This window comes from Poecilia mexicana, unplaced genomic scaffold (assembly GCF_051168715.1).
Source record: "Poecilia mexicana isolate PSO_F unplaced genomic scaffold, ASM5116871v1 scaffold_1, whole genome shotgun sequence".
Classification (NCBI taxonomy): Eukaryota; Metazoa; Chordata; class Actinopteri; order Cyprinodontiformes; family Poeciliidae; genus Poecilia; species Poecilia mexicana.
The window spans coordinates 7,818,466-7,844,202 of record NW_028263370.1 but is presented as its reverse complement, the minus strand read 5'-3'; the positions used below and the strand labels follow the sequence as shown (position 1 = coordinate 7,844,202).

Sequence of the window (25,737 nt, the reverse complement as noted above, 5' to 3'; positions counted from 1 at the left end):
AGCAGGGAACACAGGTGGGAGTACATAAACTGGGGGAAATCAGGAGAAACGTCAGACAGCTGGAACCAATCAAGAGGTTGCCATGACACAGGGACTGATAAACGCAGACAAAACCAATTTCTCACATTGTCACCACCAAACAAAACCTTGAGAGTTTCAAGAGAAGTTGTTGCATTTCACTGTGAATGCAAGACAACTGCTAAATTAAACTAAGAATAACACACGTGAGAATCACATTTGTACACTGTCGCTCCACCTCTTCTTTAGTGGTGTAAATGAGTTGGAAACTGGAAACCACTGACCAGAACTTGCCATCTACAGTCAAGGTAAGGTGCCAAGATATTTCCCTCTTGCCTGCTCCAATTATTTTCTATTTATATATTAAAACAAAACTTTATTTGTTTTATTTTCTGTTACCATTCCAAGCAGTGAGGAAATTTATTTAAAATTAACACTGTGGATTTTGTGTTTTTGTGTGATGTTCCTTGATTTTATTCCCCCATAGATGGCAAACTTTTGGCAGCTCATGCTCCTGTTTTGGATGTGGATTCCTCCTGGACTCTCATCCACCATGAGTTTTATTGGTTCTCCAAAACAATGTGAAACGGCTCACTTTGTCCCCGGCTACAACCTGGGTGGAGAAGGCTTTGACATTGTGACAATGGAGAGGAAAGGTGCCTATGTCATCGACACTGAGACATGGGACCTTGGAAACGGCACTTGCAAAATGTACAGAAACAGATACCAGAATGGAGAGAACCAGAAGGTCCCAGTCTCTGTGGTGGACTGGAGAAACCTCCCAAAGTGCAGCATGAAGGTTTCCAGCATGCTCTATGATTCTGTCGAATCTCTCGTCAACGATTCCACATCATCGGTCTCCAACGACTGGAAGATCGGTTTGGAAATCCCTGTGGACCCTTCAGTCACTGTTGGTGTTGGCCTTGGAGGGTCACACTCCAGGGCTTCTGAATTTGGAATGAAAAAATCCAAAAGCGATCGCTACGAATTTGTCCGGCAGTCGGTCAATTGTAACTTTTACAGGTGAGGATGCACATGGATGCTGTTAAAGAGTTGGATGGGTGTCTTTTGTGTTCATTGAGAAATGTTTTAAATGAGATTCCATCAGGACAGAAAAGAGATGGAGAACTTTGCACAATGAAGATGTAATGTTCAATATACATGTTCTTACCCTTGTGAGTGTTTATTATTTGATTTACAGAAATCCAGGTTTAGAACAATTAATACTCTTTGTTAGAAAACATATTTTTTGTGTACAACCTTTTTTGGTGAGAAATATTAACCAAAATTAACTGATAATGTTACAAAAATGTAATTGATTCAGTCAGAAGATCAGATTTCTCTAAATCAAATTAAAACAAAAACCTGGCCTGATTGAGGAAAATGAATGTCATTTTTGGATTCAGCGGTGTAAAAATAGTCCTAATTCAGTTGAACTTCCAAAAAATATTTTTTGTAACCCAGTGTTATATATTATGTTTCATTACATATAAACTTCATGAGCTTGATTTTTAAATTATATTAACATACTAATACAGAACAATTAGTAAAAGTAGAATGAATGACTGAATGTTCATACTTTATTAATCCCAGAAGGAAATTCACATAACAGCACAAAAACAATAAATAACAGATAAAACACAGATTTATTTATTTATTTATTTTTTTTTATCAAGAAGAGCAAACATAATTTACAAAATTGCAAACCCAAATCTCAGAGAAGCAAACATTGAATCTTTGTGTTACAAATTAGAGTATACATAAAGTGCAAATCAGAACATACTATACACAGAGACAGGCAGTTGGTGAGCAAAAAAGTGTGACAATTGAAAAGCTTGAGGTTAGTTTTCAAAGCAAACCACCCGCGACGGAAAGCAGGTCAGTTACAAGCTACTTCAAGGAAGAAGGATGACGTTAACTGAGACACTAGTGGGGTCTGTATCTGGGTTAAAGTCAGAGGTGAAAATTGAAATCAATATTTTTCAGGTTTTTGGACAATTAGCAAATTTTAGAGGAGAAAGAAGACTGCTATTAAGCAGATAACTACGTGTTGAAATATATTTGTCTTTAGAGTATCTTAATTACATCGTGTTGTATGTTAAGGATCTTACTCTCTCTGAATCCTAATTTCTCTAACATTTTCTTTAAGATTATATTTTACTTCATACTGTAAACAAGCAGTGACTGTTGCCTTTAAGCTTCCATCTGATTTATAGATTCTGATTCATCATTCGCTATTTCAGTTCATGAACTGCCAAGTTCCAAACCTTGAATCAGGTACTAACATCAAGCGATGTTTTTTCCATTGAACAGCCTGTTAACTAATTTGGGATGTGATGAATCACAGCACTTATGAATCACATTTTCAGGTTTACTTGGAATGCTGGTCACGTAAAGGGGCTGGTACCAAAACCAGTACTTAATGGAAAACCATAAGAAACGAGTAAATCTAAGTCAAGATAACAAGTAGGCATTAGCTGAAAAGGGACTTTATATTTTGTTACTTCCAACTATGTTCAGAACTGAGGATGCTTTTTGGATGAAAGGTGAAAAGTCCTCAAGAAATAAGAGAACATACGGATTGTCATAATCTGGGTGACTGAAAGTCTACATATGTGATTGTAGGTCTACTTAGTGTAAGGAGTCACTAATTCCTGTGTTTTGAGTCGGATCGAATGCTGAGTCTGACCTAGAAGTATCTGGTATCGATGAAATGAAGTTGTGTGTTTAATACCATACAAACTGCAACATTCAATAATCAATACATTGCATTAAATCAGTAATTCTACTTATAAGATAGATTTTGGAAAATTATAAAAGTTTTTAAGGTGATCCCACCAGCTCCCCCGTCTGTTCTAATAAAATTTGCAACATGGGTTTTGGAAAGGTTGTGAAAATGATTAAATCATACATCAACATGTTCATGTACCACCATGATATTTTCAAATTGACTCTGTGACAATCCTTTACTTCTTTTCATTCTTTCTCTGCTCCACAGGTACAGACTGACCACTAGTCCTCCTTTGAGTCATGACTTTCTCGCAGCTGTGAACTCTCTGCCTCCATATTGTCCTGGAAAAGCGTCACCATATCGCGACCTGATCGACACGTATGGCACTCATTATATCACACAGGTGTATCTTGGAGGGGAAATAAAGGCAACAACCTCTTTTCAGACCTGCAAGGCAACCATGAATGGGTTTACAGCAACAGATGTTAGTGACTGTTTGATGGTTGAAGCATCAGCTAGCTTTGCTAACAGCGCTAGTGTTAAAGCCATGACTAAACACTGTGAAAGCAAGAAGAAAAAATTGAACTCAGGACAAAGTTTCAGTTCAGAATTTAATGAGCGTTTCACAGAGGTCACTGGTGGGGATGAAATGGAAGTTGCACTTTTTGGGGGTGGTTCGGACCCTGATGTGTATAAAAACTGGTTAAACTCTCTTAAAACCATACCTGATGTCGTGCAGTATAACTTGAAACCGCTTCACACCATACTTCCAGATAATCACCGTGCAAAAAAAGGCCTGAAAAAAGAAGTGGAACAGTACATTTTAAAAAATGCAGTGCTGAAAAAATGTTCTGAATCCTGTCAAATTGGACATAGATCCAACAAAAGAGATCCTTGTGCTTGTGTGTGTAACAGCAACAAGAATGTCAAGGCAAACTGTTGTCCTGGTGGAAAAGGTCTGGCAACATTGAAGGTGTATAAACTTTATGCAAGGGGGCTGTATGGTGATACCTTTGGCAAGACAGATGGTTCAGTGGAGGTTAAGTATGGTGACCAGCTAAAGCGCACCAAAATAATCAGTAATGATGACAATCCCAGATGGCCAGAAAAATTTGATTTTGGACCCATTGTTATCAATATGCAAAACAAGTTGACATTTTCTGTATATGATGAGGATACACGCTGGAATAGTGATCTGCTTGGCAAGTGCTCTTTTGATCTTCGAAAAGCGAATGTGTCAGATAGCTGCATGTTTAATCATGGAACGTTCTTCTTCTCTTACTCTGTGGAGTGTGCACCAAGTCTGGGAGGAAGTCGGTGTGATGAGTACATTTCCTCCCCCATGGATCCCTCACTGACCAAAGAGTTTTACACCAGGAATGGGGTTCTGCTGGGCAATTCCATGAAGAAGTTTTTTAAACCAACTAGACAGGCAGGTTTAGACCAGTTTTGAGATAATTTGTTGAAAAAGAAAACAAATGCATTTGCTTGTAATGTGTCTTCTTTCACTTTTGTGTGGAAAAATTTTCGCAATAATATCATATCACTATTATACATCAGTGAAAATACCTACTGATAATCCTGCTTTTACTTTTCTTTCCTGTCTGCAAAATATTCCAATAAAGCATCCACAAAGACAATGAAGTGTCTCTTTCATTATTGTAAGTGTTAAGAGAATGTTTTATTATATTAAAATCCATATTTGGACTTCTCTAAACAGACGGCTGTATTTTTTCACGTCTCTAATTTTAAATACAGGTAGAAGCTTCATTTGACAGTATATTTTAGGCAATACTCACTGGGAAGTTGCTAATGTGAACAATTCTTTCTGATAATAACTTTAGTTCAGATTAGAGCACTTTTCAGTCAAATAACCTGGCCAAGATTCTATCAAATGGATGAAAAATAAGCTTTCGAGTAGGATGCATTTGCAAGCTTGCAGCGGTGACGGAAGGGAATCCACTGGATGGGACAGGAAATGTCAGACACTTCATTTTATGTGAATGATTTTGTTCACCCACCTCCTACTGACGCTGCTAAACTTTCATTCAAAATTTGATTTTGACGCTCAAAAATTACACTTTAAAGGAATTAAGTGTCAATTTTTTTCGTGTGTGTGTGACGTTTTGGTTAACTCAGAGATTTCTAGTAGTTGAGATAGAAACCTTAGATATCTTTTCAATGTTCATCCAAGCATGTAAGTGTTTATCCAGTGTGATAAGGCTTTCTGCTGCAGCAAAACAGTGTGCATGTCAGGTTAACTGGGTATTTTGTGAACTTGGTTGTTTACTCAGTGAGGTAAACGGAGTAGTAATGGCAATTTTACCTCTATTGGGCTTGTGTAGTGCATGAGAACCATGGAATATGACATTTTAACATTATACTTTTGCATAAGTTGTGGAGACTGTCATTTTGAGTGCTGGAGTAAAAGTGAATGCTATGTTAGCATTCAGTGACTTAGAGTTTGAAAGTTTGGCCGTTCCAAGCTAAAAGTAAGCACACAAAGACAGTTTAAATTTATTGTTAGAAAATGTTGATAACCTGAATAACTGCATGGATTTTTTGTGGATCAAATATTCACAATGGCCATTTGACACAATTTTATTTATTTATTATTATTTTTTACTTTTTGGTTAACTCTACTACTATCTCTAGTAGTTGAGATAGATACCTCAAACATAGAGTTTCAATGTTCATCCAAGCATGTATGGGTTTATCCAGTGTGCTAAGGCTTTCTGCTGCACCAAAACAGTGTGCATATCAGGTTAACTGGGGATGTTTTGTGCTTGGTTGTTTGCTCAGTGAGGTAAACAGAGTATTAATGTCAATTTTACCTCTATTGGAGAACCATGGGATATGACATTTTAACATTATATTCTTGTATAAGTTGTGAAGACTATCACTTTGAGTGCTGGAGTAAAAGTGAATGCTATGTTAGCATTCAGTGACTTAGAGCTTGGAAGTTTGGTCATTCCAAGCTAAAAGTACATCTAAAAAAGATTTAGTCTGTCCAAAAGACAGACTACATCTTTTGTTAGAAAATGTTGATAACCTGAATAACTGCATGGATATGTTGTGGATTAAATATTCATAATGGCCATTTGACATAATTTTGTTTTGCAGTTTTCTACAATGATTACAAATTTTGTTTTCAGAACATTGATGTAGTTACAGCGATGGTTTTTATTAAGGAATGAAAGTGTTGTTTTAATGGGACGATAATCTTGAGGATTTGATGAGGCCAAGTAGAAGAACATCTTCTCAGGTAGTTGAATGTTGCCACTTCAGGGTTACCCATTCCGACATTAGTCATGTTTTTAGGTTTAAGGATTGACCAAAATACAAGACATGAACTTAGAATGGGCATGCTGAAAACTTTAATCGGGGAAACATAAATTACATGGTTTGAACCAGTGGTGTTCCCAGAAAATGTACTTTTCAGAGTGTTGACCAGACTAGGCCAGTAAAAAGTTTGAGATAGCACACCTTAAGAAAATGGTGGAGAACCAGCAATGAAAACCTCATAAACTGAGGAGAGAGTGGAAAATGACATAGAGTGCAGGTGAGTTAATCAGGGAATTAAGAACAAGGGAGATGAAACAGGGAGACTTAGTGAAGGTAAATAATTGACACAAATAAAGCTGAGGCACAAAGGAACTACAAATCAAGGGGACACTGATCTATAATAATAAATTCATATGAACAAAGAAAATAATATGACAAAGTGAATTCATATGGCAACATATCTAAAGCAATAATGAATATAGAAAGATCAACTAAACACAGCAAGACTTGAGAAACTTTCCATATGAAACATCTTTAGTTCAGAATGCCTGCAGAAACACATTTGATCAAGTGACAGCTTGACTTAGTTTTGAATATTTGAATGCAGAATTATCCATGTAGTAATTTAATAATTTGTCTCTCTATTAGAATAGTCTGGGAAGGCAGTGCATAGTAACAATGATGTATTTAGCAACTCATAGAAAAGCGTAGTTAAGAGAATGCTGAATCTGAGAACAGTAAAAACATAATTCTTGTACAACACCACCATCTAGTGGGCATTCTAGTCATGAGTTATATCTTGCTGCTTTCACTTATTTCTGAACGCTCTTGTGAAAAGTCTTCCTGTTTAAGAAGTGCAACACGCCGTTTAGTCTAGATTAGCTGTTCTCAGTGTGTGCGGTACCGCCCCCCAGGGGGCGTTCAGAGCACGGCAGGGGGCGCTGGTGGACATTTTTACAAAAGGGGGGCGCTGGGATGCCTTTGGGGGGCGTTTGGTTGAAGGTAAACTTTACACCTTAAATGCACAACAATGCCAGTTTAGACTTTGAGCAACTTGGTAAAACTGTATTGTGTAACATTAAACCATGCTTGGCTGCAACTGTATCGATGGCAGCTCTTCTATTCAGTGTCTGTTATCTTCTTGGCGCAGCTCTGTTCTCCTGCTACTGGTAGCTAAAATCACCTCACTGTGTATCCCTCTGAAAAATGAACCCATTTAAATAAAGAAATCCCTCCATGGGTGAAACCACGATAGAGAGCGTTCATTTTATAGCGTTAACACCGTGGTCCGGTATGAAACGGGTGTGACAACGGTACCACAGCACTTTTAAATTTCAATAATCAGAATACAGAAATTGTTTGCCTTGCGTTTATGTCAGTCTGCCTTTTCCCTATCGATACATTTCCCGACCGCTGCGCACCTTTGGGGGTAAAACCCCCCCAAAAAACTCTGAAACAGGAGAAGCGGGACATAAAACGGAGTGACGAACTAGATGTGAATTATGGCATAAAAACAGAGAATCCGACGCTGGACAGTGAAAAATCAACACATGATGTGAAACATGACGATTAGGAGGCGCAGCAGGTGATGAGTGAAGATTAATGATGGTCAATAAACGATAAAATAAATCATATATAGCAACGGGAAAGAAACTAAAGTGGACATAGCAATAAACCAAGAGATGATAATACTAATCAATGAAAACTAAATAGAAATGAATGAAAAACAAAATGCAAGAATAAACTAAGAAACTAAAGTAAGTACAGAGGAATAAACTTGTATGGCAAGACCTTTAGAGCAATAATTAATACAGAGACTGCATGGCAAGAATAAACAGACACTATTTCCAGATAAAAGGTGAAATAATATTGTTGAAGTGCGATGGGTTTGTTGACACCATATCTAATACTGAGAATAAATATATCTTACAGACCACTGATCACTTATTTATGTTTTTAATTAGATTTGATATATTTATTTCTTCAATATTATTTTTCATGTCAGTGTTAATGTCATGAGGCTGTTCAGTGACTCCATGACACTTTCAATTTGACTCATTAGGATTTGATTAAGAACCAGATTTGTTCTTTGTAATTTCTGTCCAGTAAAACTATTAATCTATAAATCAATACACGTCTATATAAAGATATAATCCATGTTTCTGTCTCATATTTATACGGCATTAAAAGGATCTGGAACTTTTGTTTTTCCACTGAAAGCTCTGGTTTGCACAATAAATGCCATGCGGGTGAAATTTTATGAATGATACTCTGATGTCCCATTCTCCTGAAGGCAGCACAGAGCTGCACCACCAGAAACTGACAATTACTGAAGAGAAGAAGAGTTATGATTAATGTAGTTACAGTTCTATCCATGTTTTAATGTTGCAGAGCTCAGTTGTTTTGCAAAAAGTTCAAAGTTTAAACTGGCATGTTGTTCATCCTTTATCTGGTCATTTTGTGTAACATTTAACAACTAGAAAATGGCACAAAATAAGAATATTTTTCCACTCTGATTGGCTGCTGTTAGGCCTACTGAATTTAACTTGAATGTTCATTGCATTTTTTGTAAACACCTGTGAAAATAATTTCTATTCCCATTACTTTTTTGTTCTCTGGGAAATTATTTTTGATGATAAATACAGAAACGAGCATAAAAATCAAAACATCTACAATAGTGACAGTAATATTAATGATACAATAATGGTCAGTGCAAAGTAGCCTGCAAATTCTTTGGTGGGGGGCGGTGAGGGACTTGGATAAAGGCTAAGGGGGCGCTGTCCCAAAAAAAGGTTGAGAAACACTGGTCTAGATAGTTTGCTTCTAGATCAGCATGTATGCTCTCTGTAGTAATCAATGTGAGGTCTGGATAACAGCTTTGCATTCACTTATATTCCAAGCTATCAAAGCTCAAAATTAAGTAATATCAGACTTATATAACACTTTTCAACCCTTAGAGGATTCTCAAAGAAGCTTTACAATAAGTCCTTTCCATTCATGCACACATTCACACACAGATGTGTGTGAATGTGTGCATTCACACACATTCACACAGCAATCCATAGCTGTGGATTGTAGCCACAGCTACAATCCACAGCTATGGCTACTGGATTGTAGCCACAGCTGCTATCTAGCTAGGTTTCAGTGGAGTGAGGCTGCCATTTTGCATATTCTCAGTTGCAAAATGAGAAGATGCCTTTCTGACCACCACCAGCAGCCAAAGTGGGTGAAGTATCTTGCCCAAGGACAAAATGGTAGAGTCATTCCATTGAACAGGAGTACACTATTTTTTCATATAATTACATAGAATTTATGTTGAATTAAATTCATTTTTTCTGTTTATGTTATTTTATATTCTGTCTGTGTGTAAATCTACAAGCTATTCTATTCTATTCTATTCTATTCTAATCTAAGGCTTAAACGTTTAAGATATTGTCCCATTATCCTGCCAGATGAATAAACAGTAACAACTAAGACTGTTAATGCATGTTTTCCTCCCTGACACTGTGTTCATCTGCATCTGAATGCTCCAAACCAATAAACAACCAAAGAACCACTACAGCAAACACCGCGGTATATGAACTTTAAAAACTCTATGCCTTAAATGGTTAAACCGCACACTCTCCCACGCGCACAAACACACACACGCACACACACACACACACACATAACCATGTGTTATGTGCATACATACATGTTATGTATGCAAGTTTTTCTATATGTATGCATTTTATGCATCAATAAATGTACTTAATCAAATGTCTGTTTAAAACAGCTGACACTTATGATTTCAAATGTGTGAAGCCAGATAATTTGTTCAAATTGCTTCCCAGATGTTGAAAATTGATTTTAAATCTTTTCTTAATTTTTGTCTGTTGTATTTTGTGATGCAGTTCAGTGTTTTTAAGTTCCAAAAACTGTGAATAAATGTTTTGCAACATTGTACAATCACTGAGATCAGTTCTTATGCATAATGCACTTAAATAAATGCTTAACTGAGTAAAAGTATTGTCGAAATTGCAGATACCTTTCTTAAAAACTGAGATTATTCATAATATATTTTGTAAAAGTGAAATTCGTTTAATGTAAAAATCAACAAGTCCACTTTTATTGGTTCTATTTAATCTTGCAATGAGTTTACTTGTGTGGCCTGCTGCAGATCAGATTAAGCTGTATGCGGCCCCTAAACCAAAATGAGTTTGACACCCCTGTGCTAGACTAAACGGAGCTTTTGTCTGATATTAAGAGCTTGGAATATTACTTTATAAAATAACCCTTCTTTAAATCTTTCTACAAAATTCTCCTTGACCAGTCTGCTGCATGTCTTCCTTTTTACAAGGAAGAAGTTTGACCATATGAGACGATACGATCTTGCGAAAACAGAGAAGCAAAGCTGACCACAGGCAGAACGTGTGAATTTGTTGCTCGTGTACAGAAACTAGTTTGCCTTTATCTAGCACAATCTTTAAAGAAATAACAACACGTAGAAAACATCCCCATACGGATGTTGCAATCTTCTAAGCAAAATCTCATGATAAGAGAATCATGTCAAATTTTCATCACGAGATAAGTTTTAAAGAACAGAGAACAGAAAAAGAGTACAGCTTCGCCATAATGCTACAAGTAATGTTAAAGGGAAAAAAAATCAGAACATTGGCCTCTAGTCAAAGCTGAGTTTAATAAGTGTACCACAGAATTTATTGATAGGAACAGAAATTGTATTGCTATTAATTTGCTCACAAAAACCAACACTGATACAACTTTGGATATTGTTTTGGTCTTAATATCCCTGTAGTCGGTGCTGATGCTGATTTTGCAGGGTCACACTCCAGGGTGGCTGAATTTGGCATGGCAAAGTCAAAACAAGACTGCTACACCTTTACCCGCCATTCTGTTAGCTGTAGCTACTACAAGTGAGTACAAAAACAGACATTGCTGTACAACGCTAATGTGCATAAAGTATGACTGTGACAAAAAGTAACTTGTTTTATCTGATTTCATTCTTTCCATAGCTACAAACTGACAACAAGCCCACCTTTGCATCATGAATTCGAAAAGTCTGTGAAGTCTCTTCCTCCACATTCTTCTGAGATACCTTACCGCAATCTGATCGATACTTATGGCACACATTACATCACAAAGGTTTTTCTCGGAGGGGAGATAAAAGCAACAACATCGATTAAGACCTGCCAGGCATCCATGATCGGGCTGTTGGCAACAGAAGTTAGTGACTGTCTGTCGGTTGAAGCTTCAGTTAACTTTCAAAGTACGGCGAGCATCAATGCTATGTATGGAAACTGTCAGGAAAAAAAAAAGAAACTGATCCATGGTCAAAGTTTCAACGCTGTGTTTCGTGAACGTATCACAGAAGTTGTTGGTGGGGACAAAAATGATGTCGCGTTCTTCCAAGGGTATGTTGATCCCAGTGTCCATATCAGGTGGAAAGAATCTCTTAAAACTACACCTGACATCGTGACTTACAACCTGAAGCCTCTGCACACAATTCTGCCAGATGGTCATCCTGCCAAAAACAGGCTTAAAGGAGAGGTGGAAAAGTATATCAAGGAAATGTACTGATAAGAAAATGTTCAGAATCCTGTCAAATTGGCCACAGATCCAGTAGCAGAGATCCCTGTGCTTGTGTGTGTAACAGTAATCATTTTATCAAATCAAACTGCTGTCCTGCTGGGAAAGGTTTCGCAACATTGAAGGTGTACAATCTTTATGCTAGGGGACTGTATGGTGATTGGGTCACTCAGACAGACGGTTCAGTGACTGTTAAATACAGTAACCAGGAAAAGCGCACTCAAACGATAATAATGAAGATAATAATGAAAACCCCAACTGGTCAGAGTCATTTGATTTTGGACCCATTGTTGTAAATAGCCTTGACAAGCTGACTTTCACGGTTTATGATGACGATATATGTTGGAGAAGGGACCTCCTTGGTAGCTGCTCCATTGACCTTCGTAGAGGAAAAGTTTCAAACAGTTGCATGTTTACTCATGGTACCTTTTATTTCAGCTACTCAGTGGAGTGTGCACCAAGCCTTGGTGGCAACCAGTGTGAGGAGTACATTCCTTCTCCCATGGATCCATCTTTGGCTAAAGTTTTCTACTCCAGAAACGGGGTTCTGCTTGGAGATTCAAAGAAGGGGTTTGCTAAATCTGCTCCTCAGCCAGATTTGGGCCAGCTGTGAGACGATGACAATGACAAGGATTTTGATTTGAATCATTTTTGCTTGTGGCATTTCTATCTTTGACTTTTATATTAATAAAAAGAACAGTTTGCAAATTCAATCTAAATGTGATAATCTGTACTGATAACTTTTCTCTCTGTTTCTTCCTTTGTACTCGCAAAATACTGCAATAAAGTATTCATAAAGACAACAGTTGTTTCCATGTTGTAATTTGAGTATGACAAATAAATATTTTGACTTAAGAAGCTCTCATGCACATCATCAACAGAAAGTTACACACAAATTTGTTGCTCACATTTTTTAGAAACATATTCAAATTCTTTTACAAGTGTATATATCCATGTTCCAAAACACGGTGTATCGAAAATGTGGAATTTATATTAACCTGACAAAAGTCTACCGAGTCTTCTGCTTTAAAAGAAAAAGGAAAATTGATTGTGTGTAGAAAGTTACATTTTCTGAAAATTCACCAATTGAATTGAAAACCGATTGAGAAATTATCAGACATACGTAAGTATTATACTGGCTTTACACCAGTTCATAATCTGTTAACCGTACTTGATAACATCAGCTTGTTCAAGAACTACAGGTGGAAATGAGCATTTTTGGTTATAATCTGGTATCATGTAAATAAATAATCATGAAAAATAGAACATAAAGCGAGAACCACAACAATAAGAAATTAAAGAGATATATATATATCTTTTTTTTAACCTAACTTAATATAAAACAAAATTAGATAAGGTGAAAATAAAATATACTATGTTCAAAAGAAGTTGGAACTTTATTCATGAAAACTTTTAGGGAAGTCTCCAAGATACATGGAAAGATTCAAGCACTTATGCTGAAGAGATAATTTTAATACCTCATCTATCACATAAGCTGGACCAAAGACAGCTTTAACATGTTAAGAGGGTATAACAAGTAAAAACCCTTTTAAAGTACACGTGAAGTGGTGAGAAAATGGATGATGGTGGCAACAAAGAAAGAACTTCGTCACACACTCGATGGGTTGCCAGTTTGATTCCCGCTCCGGCTGCTTCAGTCTGGTGTCGTTGGTCAAGATCCTTCACCCTCCTTGCCTGCTGGTGGTGCCAGTGCATTGTAGCCTCACCTCTGTCAGACTGCCCCAGGGCAGCTTTGGCTACTATGCAATAGCTTGTCACCATCAGCAGGTGAATGGCCCATGTGAGAAGATTATCACATCTGAAGGAGCTACAAAGATTTGCCAAAGACATGTTATTCTACAATAAATGACTTCATGTTGTTATCCAGCAAAAAGGATACCCAACTATTAATTTCAAAGGGGCTGATAATTTTGACCCTGGTAGCTTTTGGTTTTTGTGAAATAATGTGGTTTCTGTGTGCAAAGCAAACATGCTACCTTTGAAGGAAGCATAGAGACATTTTCTGTGTGGATGCAAGCTTGAAGACACTTGTTCATTTGTGGAGCTAGTGGTCCCTCTGCTGGATGACTGAGGGAGCATCCAGCAGAGAGATCATCCAGATAGCCCACGAGTCAATCACATGGTACTACATGCATTTAGGCTTCTAGACATGATGAAAAACACTTGATGAAGTTCAAGAGTAGGATCAAAATGGGGAATAATCTTCAAATCCACCTTTCATGTTTACAATGAAAGGCGAAATGTTCCCAAAAATAAAAGAGAGAAAAACATCCAGTGAGCAACAGTTGTGGTGTTTGTTATGTGGCATGTGTGTACCTTCATGCCAGATGCAGTCTTGATTTGAATAAAATCATTAACAGAATCATGGAACCATCTTGATAATACTTTTTTCCAGAGCAAAAGGGTCGTGGTAAATACAGACAACCAACTTATCCACATGATTTGATTGGACAGCTAAGACATGACTAGACTGAATCAAATAGTATCTGGCTTCCTTCACCTTTACAGTACCTCAAATGCTTGGCACATCTAAATCCAAGTTACATGCATATATAACATGGGGGCTGAATTAGTGTCTAAATATTATCTTGAAGACTTCCATTTTATCCAGAATCTTCTATTTTAGAATCGCCACACTGGCTTCCTTTAAATTAACAGATTCTTCTCATTCCGTACACCACTTGTCTGGCCCAACTTACCTATAATTAGTCAAATATTTAGAACTTCAAAATAAAAAAATCCTTATTTCACCTTATTTTTGTGTTTTTATGGTGTAAAACGTTGAACTACCTTGTTGCTGAAATGTGTTGTACAAATAAACTTGATTGATAGAATGATTAAAGTCATTATGGCCTCTTGGCTCATTCTCTGATTAATGCCTCGTCATATAAGTTGGCCATAAACTGGTATTTTTGCAGTTCTTCCATATGCTGTCTCCTTTCAAATGCTAGACTAAACGGAGCTTTTGTCTGATATTAAGAGCTTGGAATATTACTTTATAAAATAACCCTTCTTTAAATCTTTCTACAAAATTCTCCTTGACCAGTCTGCTGCATGTCTTCCTTCTTACAAGGAAGAAGTTTGACCATATGAGACGATACGATCTTGCGAAAACAGAGAAGCAAAGCTGACCACAGGCAGAACGTGTGAATTTGTTGCTCGTGTACAGAAACTAGTTTGCCTTTATCTAGTGCAATCTTTAAAGAAATAACACGTAGAAAACATCCCCATACGGATGTTGCAATCTTCTAACCAAAATCTCATGATAAGAGAATCATGTCAAATTTTCATCACGAGATAACAAGTTTTAAAGAACAGAGAACAGAAAAAGAGTACAGCTTCGCCATAATGCTACAAGTAATGTTAAAGGGAAAAAAAATCAGAACATTGGCCTCTAGTCAAAGCTGAGTTTAATAAGTGTACCACAGAATTTATTGATAGGAACAGAAATTGTATTGCTATTAATTTGCTCACAAAAACCAACACTGATACAACTTTGGATATTGTTTTGTAACCTAAATTTGCTTAAAACATCTCCAGAATTTACTTCCTGACTTGTTTTCTGTGTTTCTTGGTTTTCATGTTGCTTTTAATGTTCTCTAAATAAAACCTTTAGGCCTTCACAGAGCATCTGCCTTCATATTGAGACGCATAGGACAACTGTTTTTACTGATCAGGTGACTTTTGAAGGCAATCTGGTGAATTAAATTCTGTTTGAGTTTTACATCAAAGGAGGCTACGTGCAACCACTTCCAGATTTTAATTTGTAAAAAGTTCAAAAAGCATGTATTCTTTAAATACAAATTCATTCATCAGCTACCTTATGGGGGGCCTGGTTTGCACTACAGACACAGTTCAGTCATTAAGCACCAGCTGTGGTCATCGTACTAACTGCTTGCAACTAGAAAGGCATTCTTGTTGCTGGTCTATTTGCTGGCCAAATCATGGATGTGGGTTCTTTGTTAAAAAGAATAATGACTTATACTATAACAATGAAAAGCTTATACATTATCAAACAAAGCTAAAAGATGAAAATCTGACACACAAAACTATTTTGCAACACCATATGAAACCAGTACATTTTAAAGAAGGCCATAACTAGATAAGTAAAAAAAAAAAAAAAAAACCTGCAAAGGAAAACAGACCTATTGAAATTAGGCAGCAGTGCACATTTGAAGTCACACCATGCTCTTTTTAATAGATTTCCTAAAAAGGTAATAAATAAATAAATAAATAAATAGAATAGAATAGAATAGAATAGAATAGAATAGAATAGAATAGAATAGAATAGAATAGAATAGAATAGAATAAAATGGTATTATGACAGGATTAAGCACAATGCCTGTTCCAGAGCTTTTCACTGTTGACTGACTAAGCTGTCTGGGTAAAAGAGAAGGGGGCAGAGAGGATGACCAAAAAGGAGATTTATTGATGTGGTGGAAAAGGACATGAAGTTAGTGAGTGTTAGCGTGGAGGACGCAGTGGACATTGAGACAGATAATTTTCTGTGGCAACCCCTGAAGAGAAGAGCTTTGTTTGGTGAAATTATTTTTGCGTTTGACTGACTGTCCAGATCACATTGAAACTAAATGTTGGTTTGGACTTTGCTAATATCATTTGCTATATTATCTTAAGTATTAAAGTCATAAGCAGAAGGGATCAGCAGGCCCCACTGTGTACTGAGCCATTGTGGTGTTTTTTGTACCATGTGATATGATATTTATTTAAAAAAAAAAGATGTACATTAAACACTAGAAAGAAGTATTAGTCTTTTTCAGTTAAGTAATAACCCCTTTTCAGATTACATCCATAATTAAATTGAATATAATGGCTTAAAAAGATATAATCAAGATGTTCAAGAACAGCTGCATTCATTAAAGCTTACATAAAATCAGATGGAGTTTTAGAAAATATTTAAAGAAAGATCAGGTTTAGATAATACTTCATGATAAATACAGGCAGTATTCCATTTTACTATGTGACATACAGAAGATGCTTGATCTTATTTTGAAGAGAAATACTTTTATTTACTAAGTAGTCTCACTACACCAGAAATGGCAACTTTCCTCATTCTAAAAAGTAATGTCAAATTGTGAAAAATGCATAATGCTAAAGGTTTACCAAAAATGAGATGTGTGATTTTTTTTGTGGTTTTCTTATGTTAAAGCTGTTAAAGATAATTTGCACGTCTGGCAACATTTTGTAGCAACACTTCCTTTAGGGATCATTGCCCATCAAACTTATGTTATAAGCTTTTCAAAAACAAGAAGTCTGATTATATAATACAGTTTAATTCAGCAATTGCTTTTAGCAGAATGCAACTCTGAGATTAGTGACTTAAAAATATGAGATGCATCTCAAAAGCTTTTTGTCATTTATTGGGGTTTTTTCTTCTATATTTGACAACAATACTAAAAATTGTTTTCTTGTCTGCAGAAAAATAGCTTCAATTTGTCTTGTTCTGAGTATTAGTTGCTAAAAACTTGCTAAACAGACATCATTGTGATCTAAATAATCAAAAGGGCATTTAAATGAGCATATACTAAGATTACTATGCTGCTTGCAAGTAATTGGCAGGGGTGTAACAGTACACCCTGTTCACAAGATAATGCACAATAAGAGGCTCTTAATAAAACCAGGCTTCATTGTTGTTATCATAGGCTATAGAACAAAAGCAGATAAGCAATATGCCAGCTGGAGCGTGCATATTGCAGTAAGAGGAAGAGGAAATTTTGACAAATACCCAAAGGGAACTGAGGGCTGGTTTGCACAACAAGCACAGTTCAATCGTTAAGCACCAGCTTTCCTGGCCAGTTACACTGTCAGATCCAACAGTAACTCCCAAAGGTAGACACAGTCATCTAGATCTGACACCTCAACAGTCATGTCTTGCAGAAGAACTCAGTCAGTCCCTTGTTCCATTTGAGGGCGCATCTGTTTTACTGAGTGGATAAGAATGCAACCCTGTCTGCCCTCCTACAACTTGTCAACTTGTCCGTAACCTTAAGAAAGCCGCATAGGGTTCAGACTTTCAAGCAGCACCAGTGAAGGCCTTCCAGACCTGATATTACATTAAGGCGGGATAAAGTCTTTGTGTTCAAGCCAGAATGCCCCAACATCTTAATTTCTGCTGTGTTTGATCCCAGATTCAGGAGACTTAAATTGCACCTCCTGAATTAGTAGCCAACGTGCAAAGCATGGTGCATGACCCTTCAAGTGAAGAAATCAATGAAAACAAGTAATGATCCAGACTCCAGTGAACAGGCAGACAAAGAGAAGAACACTTTTTGTTCCTGGACAATGTACGGGAATCATCATCTGACTCAAGTGCAAGTGATGATGAAAATACAAAATAAAACCCACTCCTTTGGTGGGAAACAGATGAAGGATGTTGTCCAACTCTGGCAAAACAAGCAAAGTCCTTTCTGTGCATTCCAGGCGCCTCCACAATCAGAACGGCTGTTTTCAGCTGCTGGGAATACAGGTACTAATGGCAGGGCAAGTCGGAGTTCTGAGCATATAGAGATGCTGACTAGGTTAATTGATTACTAAAATAATGGATAGTTACCATCCAAGTTGTTTTATTAACCAGGACAGAAAGGTTAATAAAATGTTGGAAGTTGCAAAACAGTTAGAGGAAATCCAACATGATTAACCACTTCCCCATGTTGTTTTTTTTTTAAGTTTGAAAGAAGTAAGGGAAAAAATTGCACAAGTATCCATGTGGGTGCAGCAGTTGGTATGAAACTAAGCTGATAAGAAAAGCTCCACCTTCACATCAATGGTATAAGATCAGCCAGACCCTTGACAGACGATCAGAGCCTGAAGTCTTCCGTCAAAGTAAGACTTTAAAAACTTTCCCCAAAACTGAAATTTTTGCTGTTCCAAATTCTATATAATAGGACTATTTACTAAAAATTCTGAAGCAGAATTTTCCTGTTTGCATGTGTATGTTTGTGAATCCTTTGTCATGCTATTTAAACATTTAAATTATTCTTTTCACAGATGACTAGACTTCTGCAGCTCCTGCTCCTGACCTGGACATTCAGTCCTCTGTGTCTCTCAACCACTGTGAGTTTCATTGGTTCACCACAGCAATGTAAAACTGCTCACTTTGTTCCAGGTTACAACCTGGGAGGAGAAGGCTTCGACATTGTCAAAATGCAAAGAAAAGCTGCCTATGTCATCGACACTGAAACATGGGACCTTGGAAATGGCACTTGCAGAATGTACAGAAACATCTACCAAAATGGAGAGAAACAAAAGGTCCCAGTTTCAGTGGTGGACTGGAGAAGCATCCCAAAATGCAATTTGAAGATCTCCAGTATGCTCTATGATTCTGTTGAATCTCTCATCAATGGTTCCACATCATCGATTTCCAACAACTGGAAAATTGGTCTTAATATCCCTGTAGTCGGTTTTGGTGTTGGTTTTGGAGGGTCACACTCCAAGGTGGCTGAATTTGGCATGGCAAAGTCAAAACAAGACCGCTACACCTCTACCCGCCATTCTGTTAGATGTAGCTACTACAAGTGAGTACAAAAACAGACATTGCTGTACAACTTCAAATTCTTTTCATTAAGCTAATGTGCATAAAGTATGACTGTGACAAAAAGTAACTTGTTTTATCTGATTTCATTCTTTCCATAGCTACAAACTGACAACAAGCCCACCTTTGCATCATGAATTTGAAAAGTCTGTGAAGTCTCTTTCTCCACATTCTTCTGAGATACCTTACCGCAATCTGATCGATACTTATGGCACACATTACATCACAAAGGTTTTTCTCGGAGGGGAGATAAAAGCAACAACATCGATTAAGACCTGCCAGGCATCCATGATCGGGCTGTTGGCAACAGAAGTTAGTGACTGTCTGTCGGTTGAAGCTTCAGTTAACTTTAAAAGTACGGCGAGCATCAATGCTATGTATGGAAACTGTCAGGCAAAAAAAAAGAAACTGATCCATGGTGAAAGTTTCAACGCTGTGTTTCGTGAACGTATCACAGAAGTTGTTGGTGGGGACAAAAATGATGTCGCGTTCTTCCAAGGGTATGTTGATCCCGGTGTCCATATCAGGTGGAAAGAATCTCTTAAATCTACACCTGACATCGTGACTTACAACCTGAAGCCTCTGCACACAATTCTGCCAAATGGTCATCCTGCCAAAAACAGGCTTAAAGGAGAGGTGGAAAAGTATATCAAGGAGAATGTACTGATAAGAAAATGTTCAGAATCCTGTCAAATTGGCCACAGATCCAGTAGCAGAGATCCCTGTGCTTGTGTGTGTAACAGTAATCATTTTATCAAATCAAACTGCTGTCCTGCTGGGAAAGGTTTCGCAACATTGAAGGTGTACAATCTTTATGCTAGGGGACTGTATGGTGATATGACCACTCAGACAGACGGTTCAGTGACTGTTAAATACAGTAACCAGGAAAAGCGCACTCAAAGGATAGATAATAATGACAACCCCAACTGGTCAGAGTCATTTGATTTTGGACCCATTGTTGTAAATAGCTTTAACAAGCTGACTTTCACGGTTTATGATGACGATATATGTTGGAGAAGGGACCTCCTTGGTAGCTGCTCCATTGACCTTCGTAGAGGAAGAGTTTCAAACAGTTGCATGTTTACTCATGGTACCTTTTATTTCAGCTACTCAGTGGAGTGTGCACCAAGCCTTGGTGGCAACCAGTGTGAGGAGTACATTCCTTCTCCCATGGATCCACCTTTGGCTAAAGTTTTCTACTCCAGAAACGGGGTTCTGCTTGGAGATTCAAAGAAGGGGTTTGTTAAATCTGCTCCTCAGCCAGATTTGGGCCAGCTGTGAGACGATGACAATGACAAGGATTTTGATTTGAATCATTTTTGCTTGTGGCATTTCTATCTTTGACTTTTATATTAATAAAAAGAACAGTTTGCAAATTCAATCTAAATGTGATAATCTGTACTGATAACTTTTCTCTCTGTTTCTTCCTTTGTACTCGCAAAATACTGCAATAAAGCATTCATAAAGACAACAGTTGTTTCCATGTTGTAATTTGAGTATGACAAATGAATATTTTGACTTAAGAAGCTCTCATGCACATCATCAACAGAAAGTTACACACAAATTTGTTGCTCACATTTTTTAGAAACATATTCAAATTCTTTTACAAGTGTATATATCCATGTTCCAAAACACGGTGTATCGAAAATGTGGAATTTACATTAACCTGACAAAAGTCTACCAAGTCTTCTGCTTTAAAAGAAAAAGAAAAATTGATTGTGTGTAGAAAGTTACATTTTCTGACACATAATAGTGGCCCTTTAACAAAATTAGGATTCCATCTTCAAGCTGGCATCTTGATATGACATCTTTACAGAGCAAAATTGTCTTGGCACATAAAGACGACCAGCTTATCGGCCCATCCTGTTCGTCATATTTAAAATGATATCCAAATCTGGTACCTGCATTCATAACCTGTGTACTCATTTATTACAATGCAAACTTAACTGAATGTCCAAATACTTATTTTTGAAGTCTACCATTTTGTCCCTTAGCCTGCAGTAGGAGATCTGACTGGAGATGTGAAACGGACCCACATTTTTTCTGTTTTTGTGTTCATGCATCAACGCCCTTTAAAATTTACAGATAAATATAATCCTTCTCATCCAGCACAAAGTTCTAGTTTTAGAAGTTTTGAAAGATATAACAATTTCATCCGCCTAATTTTCATTCGTTGTATAAAACTTTCTATATAATGCAAGTGATTATTATTTGATTAAATGAAGTGTAAAAATCAGTGAAATAAACAAAACTATTTGTGCCACAACAGTTGTTACACAATAGCACCATCATGTGGATACTGAACATTATAACCCTTTTTATTAATCCCAATCCCACCTTTGGCTTTTAGCAAAAGTTAAATCTTACTTCTGTTTTAAGGACTTTGAAGGACTTATCCATGCCTTCATAACAACTCGTCTGGATTACTGCAACTCTTTATATAGAGGGATGGATAAATCACAGATTCAGTGACTTCAAATGATCCAGAACGCAGCAGCACGGCTTCTTACAGGAACCAGGAAGCATAACCATATAAGGCCAACTCTGGCATCTTTACACTGGCTGCCCATCTTTTATCGAATAGATCTTAAGATTCTTTTGTTAACTTTTAAAGTTTTAAATGGGTTAGCCCCCCCTTATCTTCGGGACCTTTTAAAATTCCGGTCTGTGTCCAGAACTTTACGATCAAATAATCAGTTATTACTGACAGTTCCTCGGACTCGACTTAAGAGGAAAGGAGATCGAGCTTTTTCTGTTGCTGCTCCTGTTATATGGAATAACTTACCTTTCCAGATTAGATCTGCCCACAGCCTGGGTCATTTTAAATCACTTCTTAAAACTAATTTTTACTCTTTGGCATTTAATTGATGTATTGTTTTGTGCTCTGTTTTGTCATTTGTGTTATCGTTCTTGTACAGCACTTTGGTGCAGTTTTATACCTGTTTTAAAGTGCTATATAAATAAATTTGACATTGACAACTTTGTTTTCAAAACTTTTAAGGCTGTATTATGATGTAACTTTTATTTAAAAAAAATGCTTTTTTTTTTCTTTTTTTACATATTTTTTAAACTATTACCAGATCATGACAGGTAATGGATCAGATTGCCTGTCTCAACAATGAGACAGACAATCTGATCCTCCACCTAGTGCTACTTTTGCTGTATAAAGAAAATCAGCGTCAAAAACAACCAGTCAGAAGAACATGTTGGCATTGTCAATCACCCTTGTATATGTGCTACTAAATGTGCTAATGGCACAAAAACAACTCACCTTAACAGAAAAACTGTTTAGCGGCTTCTTCTTGCCGATAGCTCTGGGAGTACTGGGAGAAGGCAGGGGAGCTTGAATTTTCCACAGATTATCATACTATGCAACATATACGTAAAAAAAATATATAAAACTTACACACTGCAGCTATCAATCAAGCAATTAGGATAGGAAATCCAATATGCTTTTTTTTTTTGAGTAAATCTACCCTTGTTATGATCTTGATTTGCTTGAGTATGTTTTGGTTTTATATGTGTTTCTTTGGTTATCTATTTAATCTGCCATATTTTAATTTTCACTTCATTAAGGTTTATTTCTTGTAGTCCTTTCTTAGCTATTATGGTTTGAGTGTTCTGTGTTCCTTACTCTTTATTAGATCAGCCTAATTTCTGTTTTATTTCTGTTCAGTTCTTCTTAGTGTTTCCACTCAAGTTTATTTTCAGATTTCTACTCTAGTTTATCATGTTTCTTTAGTCTAGTTATTCTTTAATGTTAGACTTACTTTCTGATTCCCGGTGTACTCGCTCTCATCTCTCTTCTGTCTGCCTCCTGCTGTCTCTATTTTCACCTGTAGTCAGTTAGCTCGTCAGCCTGGGTCTTTTGTTTAACATTCAATATCCTCGGTATTTAAGCTTCTCATTTTCGGTCATTACTCGCCGGATCTTTTCGTCTACTCCTGTCACTTTCTAGTTCAGCCCCCTGGTTGAAACCTTGCTGGTTTCCTTCCTTTGTATTTTATTTTTTTGCTCTTACTCCTTATTCCGTCATGGATTTTCTTTGTTTGCATATTTTTATTAATGCATGTGGGGAATCATTTTCTCTAAGATACGCCTGAAATGCCAGACAGGACACACTGAAAGATTAAAAATAAAATAATGGTAATAGTAAGCTTTCATGAAAAACATTATAGTTGCATTTTTATACTTTCCTTATGTTGTTGTGCAACCTTTAAGAAAACATCTGCAAGGAAATCATCATCAAAGACAGTAGTACTGTTATGATGTGAATTTAATTTTGAGTAGAATATTGGATGTGCATACTCAACTGTAATACATGGAGAAGAAGTGCAGCTTCAAGAAATTAATGTTCCAGTCATGATCTCTAGGATTTAGGGTTTCTGTATATTACTAAGTTTGCATCTCTGTTTATTTTAGTGCTTAATGTTTCTAGAAATGGAATATTTTCTGCTCAGCTTTTCCTGGTTGTCTCTGTGCCTTTCCTCGGTATCTCATCCAACTGTTCTCGGTTAGCTGTTCCTCATCTGCTGACTAACTCGCCTTTGTAACATTCCAGTAATCAACCTCCACAACATTAATAGTTCTCATTCTAAAATCCTCTGTTGTTGTTGCCAGCCTGTTCTTGTTGTTTTCTGTGAACCTATGCCAGCCTCTGGTTCTGTTCATCATCAAAATCCAGATTCATCATGCACCTCCCATATTCTTCTCTTCTTTTTGGTCTACAACAATGAAAGGATCACGATAGCACCAGCGTCAGTGTTTGACACAAATTTCTACGGTTGCGTCTAAAAATTCCACAACATGAGGTTTTTGACATGCTAAAAACCACACATTTGCAGTAATTTTTGCGACAGAATTGCAGCGAAGGCCTATATTTACATTACTTACCTCATGCGACACTGTGCTGAAGTTCTGTCTGCGCTAATAAAGATTCAGTCACTTCAGGATGCTGAGTGGTTGAAGAAACTCTGCCTGACACATTCACACTTGTTTTCTGATAAATTCATGTAAGAGTTATTTGACTACTGAGTATAAAGGGTTCATGTTCAAAACTAAGTACAGAAAAATATAAAACGGGACCATGACATTATGGCAAGAGTAATATATACAGTCAGTTTTATAACCTGCATCCTGATACACAACACGTGCAATCTTAGGATGCAATAAAAGCAACAGTCATACTTCACAAAGTTAACACGGCTTGATGTTTCACAAAATGTGCTTCATTTGTTTATGCTTAGCTCCATGCAAGACTCGTTCTTAGATACACCGTTTCCTATTTGGTGACACAGAAAACACTGAAAGTTTCCCACTATTAACAAAATATCAACGTGATTTATTTTACTTGTCAGGAGAAAAGCTACAAATCAAAATGTATATATATAAGGAAATCTGAAATGTTTAAAAGGACTAATAAAAAGAAAGGTGCAAATATGCCAAAAATACTGTGAGAAAAATACAAGACAGCATTTCCCACTACCCATTGTAATGCAATATTAATATGGTACTTCAAAGAGCCTTTTAAGTTTTTTCTTGAATAAACAAAAAGCCTTTTCTGAGGATTCTTTAATTTTAGGGCTTTCATTTCTAACAATGGATTCTTTTTAATATGGTTTACAGAGGAAAACCAGAAAACATGATTTTCAGTTTGGTAAATATAGAAACTCTCTTAAAGAACTTTTTTTTTTTTTACAAAACTAGAGAGCCACTGAAGACTATTACACTACATGACCTTTTCTTTTTACACAATTGGTGACAGTTGAATAACAAACCTTGAAGAAAACAAATAGAGAAGATGAAGAGCATTATCTACTTCAGAACCTAAAGAACAGAATTCAACCTCAAACTAAGCAGATTATGGAGGGTTCTTCTCAAGGAGATCTATGATGACAACAGTGGGCAGGGCACTGTGTACCTGGAACTAAGTCTGGTACACAGTGATTCTGTAAACTGATGCAAAGGTGTTGATACAGTACACTACAACAACTCTCTGATGTATAATGAAAAACAGCAGATGGAGCCACATCAAAGTATCAAGATCCAAGCCTTTATCCTCGCTTTCCTTGAGCTTCCAATCAAACAATGACCCCTTCATGAGCAGCCATTATTCAGACTCAGCCCGTCTTCCAAAACAGGTCATCCAGTCCTTCAACTTGACAGTCTCCTGCTGGTCTGGCTTATCCACACCCCATTCCTTTCTCCTTCCCTTGCTCTTGGAAGAAAAGACACAGAGACAAGGGATTTGCCTCACGGTAGGTAGCCGTTTTATGTGTAGCGTATAAAAAAAGAGGGTTTCTCTTTGTGTGTGTGTGTGTGTGTGTGTGTGTGTGTGTGTAGGGGGGTGTGTGTGTGTGTGTGTGTGTGTGTGTTACATGGTGGGACTTTGCAAAGAGAGCCAGGAGCCCACTTGAGGAGCATTGGGTTTTAGAACTGGATGATTTGTTTGGAGAAACCCTCTAGACCCAAAAGGAGGATTAGCTGCACGCAGGTTCCCATGAAACCAAGATGAAGTGAAGAGGCCTTCACGGACTGCTGCACCTCT

General features: G+C 37.0%; 2 protein-coding genes and 1 pseudogene across 3 annotated transcripts; all 3 read left to right on the top strand.

Moving 5' to 3' along the window:
* The first annotated feature begins 181 nt into the window (after positions 1 to 181).
* LOC106928174 (perforin-1-like) lies at positions 182 to 4,389 on the top strand. Its single transcript, XM_015004250.2, has 3 exons — positions 182 to 326; positions 506 to 1,041; positions 3,017 to 4,389. Exons 1-3 carry the CDS (start codon positions 276 to 278, stop codon positions 4,200 to 4,202), a joined length of 1,773 nt encoding a protein of 590 aa, XP_014859736.2. The 5' UTR covers positions 182 to 275; the 3' UTR covers positions 4,203 to 4,389.
* Positions 4,390 to 9,218: 4,829 nt separating this feature from the next.
* Positions 9,219 to 12,423, top strand: LOC148161074 (perforin-1-like; annotated as a pseudogene). Its single transcript, XR_015763837.1, has 3 exons — positions 9,219 to 9,288; positions 10,830 to 10,947; positions 11,047 to 12,423. The product of XR_015763837.1 is annotated as a perforin-1-like (transcript).
* Positions 12,424 to 18,382: 5,959 nt separating this feature from the next.
* Positions 18,383 to 20,661, top strand: LOC106928172 (perforin-1-like). The gene is made up of 3 exons (XM_015004248.2): positions 18,383 to 18,481; positions 18,647 to 19,173; positions 19,292 to 20,661. The coding sequence occupies exons 2-3, from the start codon at positions 18,647 to 18,649 to the stop codon at positions 20,469 to 20,471; spliced, it is 1,707 nt and encodes a 568-aa protein (XP_014859734.2). The 5' UTR covers positions 18,383 to 18,481; the 3' UTR covers positions 20,472 to 20,661.
* The last annotated feature ends 5,076 nt before the right edge of the window (positions 20,662 to 25,737 follow it).

Coding starts and splice junctions, on each gene's coding strand:
- LOC106928172 (XM_015004248.2), top strand. CDS start 18,647: ATGACTAGACTTCTGCAGCTCCTGCTCCTGACCTGGACATTCAGTCCT. Junction 19,174..19,291: donor GTTAGATGTAGCTACTACAA/GTGAGTACAAAA, acceptor TTCTTTCCATAG/CTACAAACTGACAACAAGCC.
- LOC106928174 (XM_015004250.2), top strand. CDS start 276: ATGAGTTGGAAACTGGAAACCACTGACCAGAACTTGCCATCTACAGTC. Junction 327..505: donor ACTTGCCATCTACAGTCAAG/GTAAGGTGCCAA, acceptor ATTCCCCCATAG/ATGGCAAACTTTTGGCAGCT. Junction 1,042..3,016: donor GTCAATTGTAACTTTTACAG/GTGAGGATGCAC, acceptor TCTGCTCCACAG/GTACAGACTGACCACTAGTC.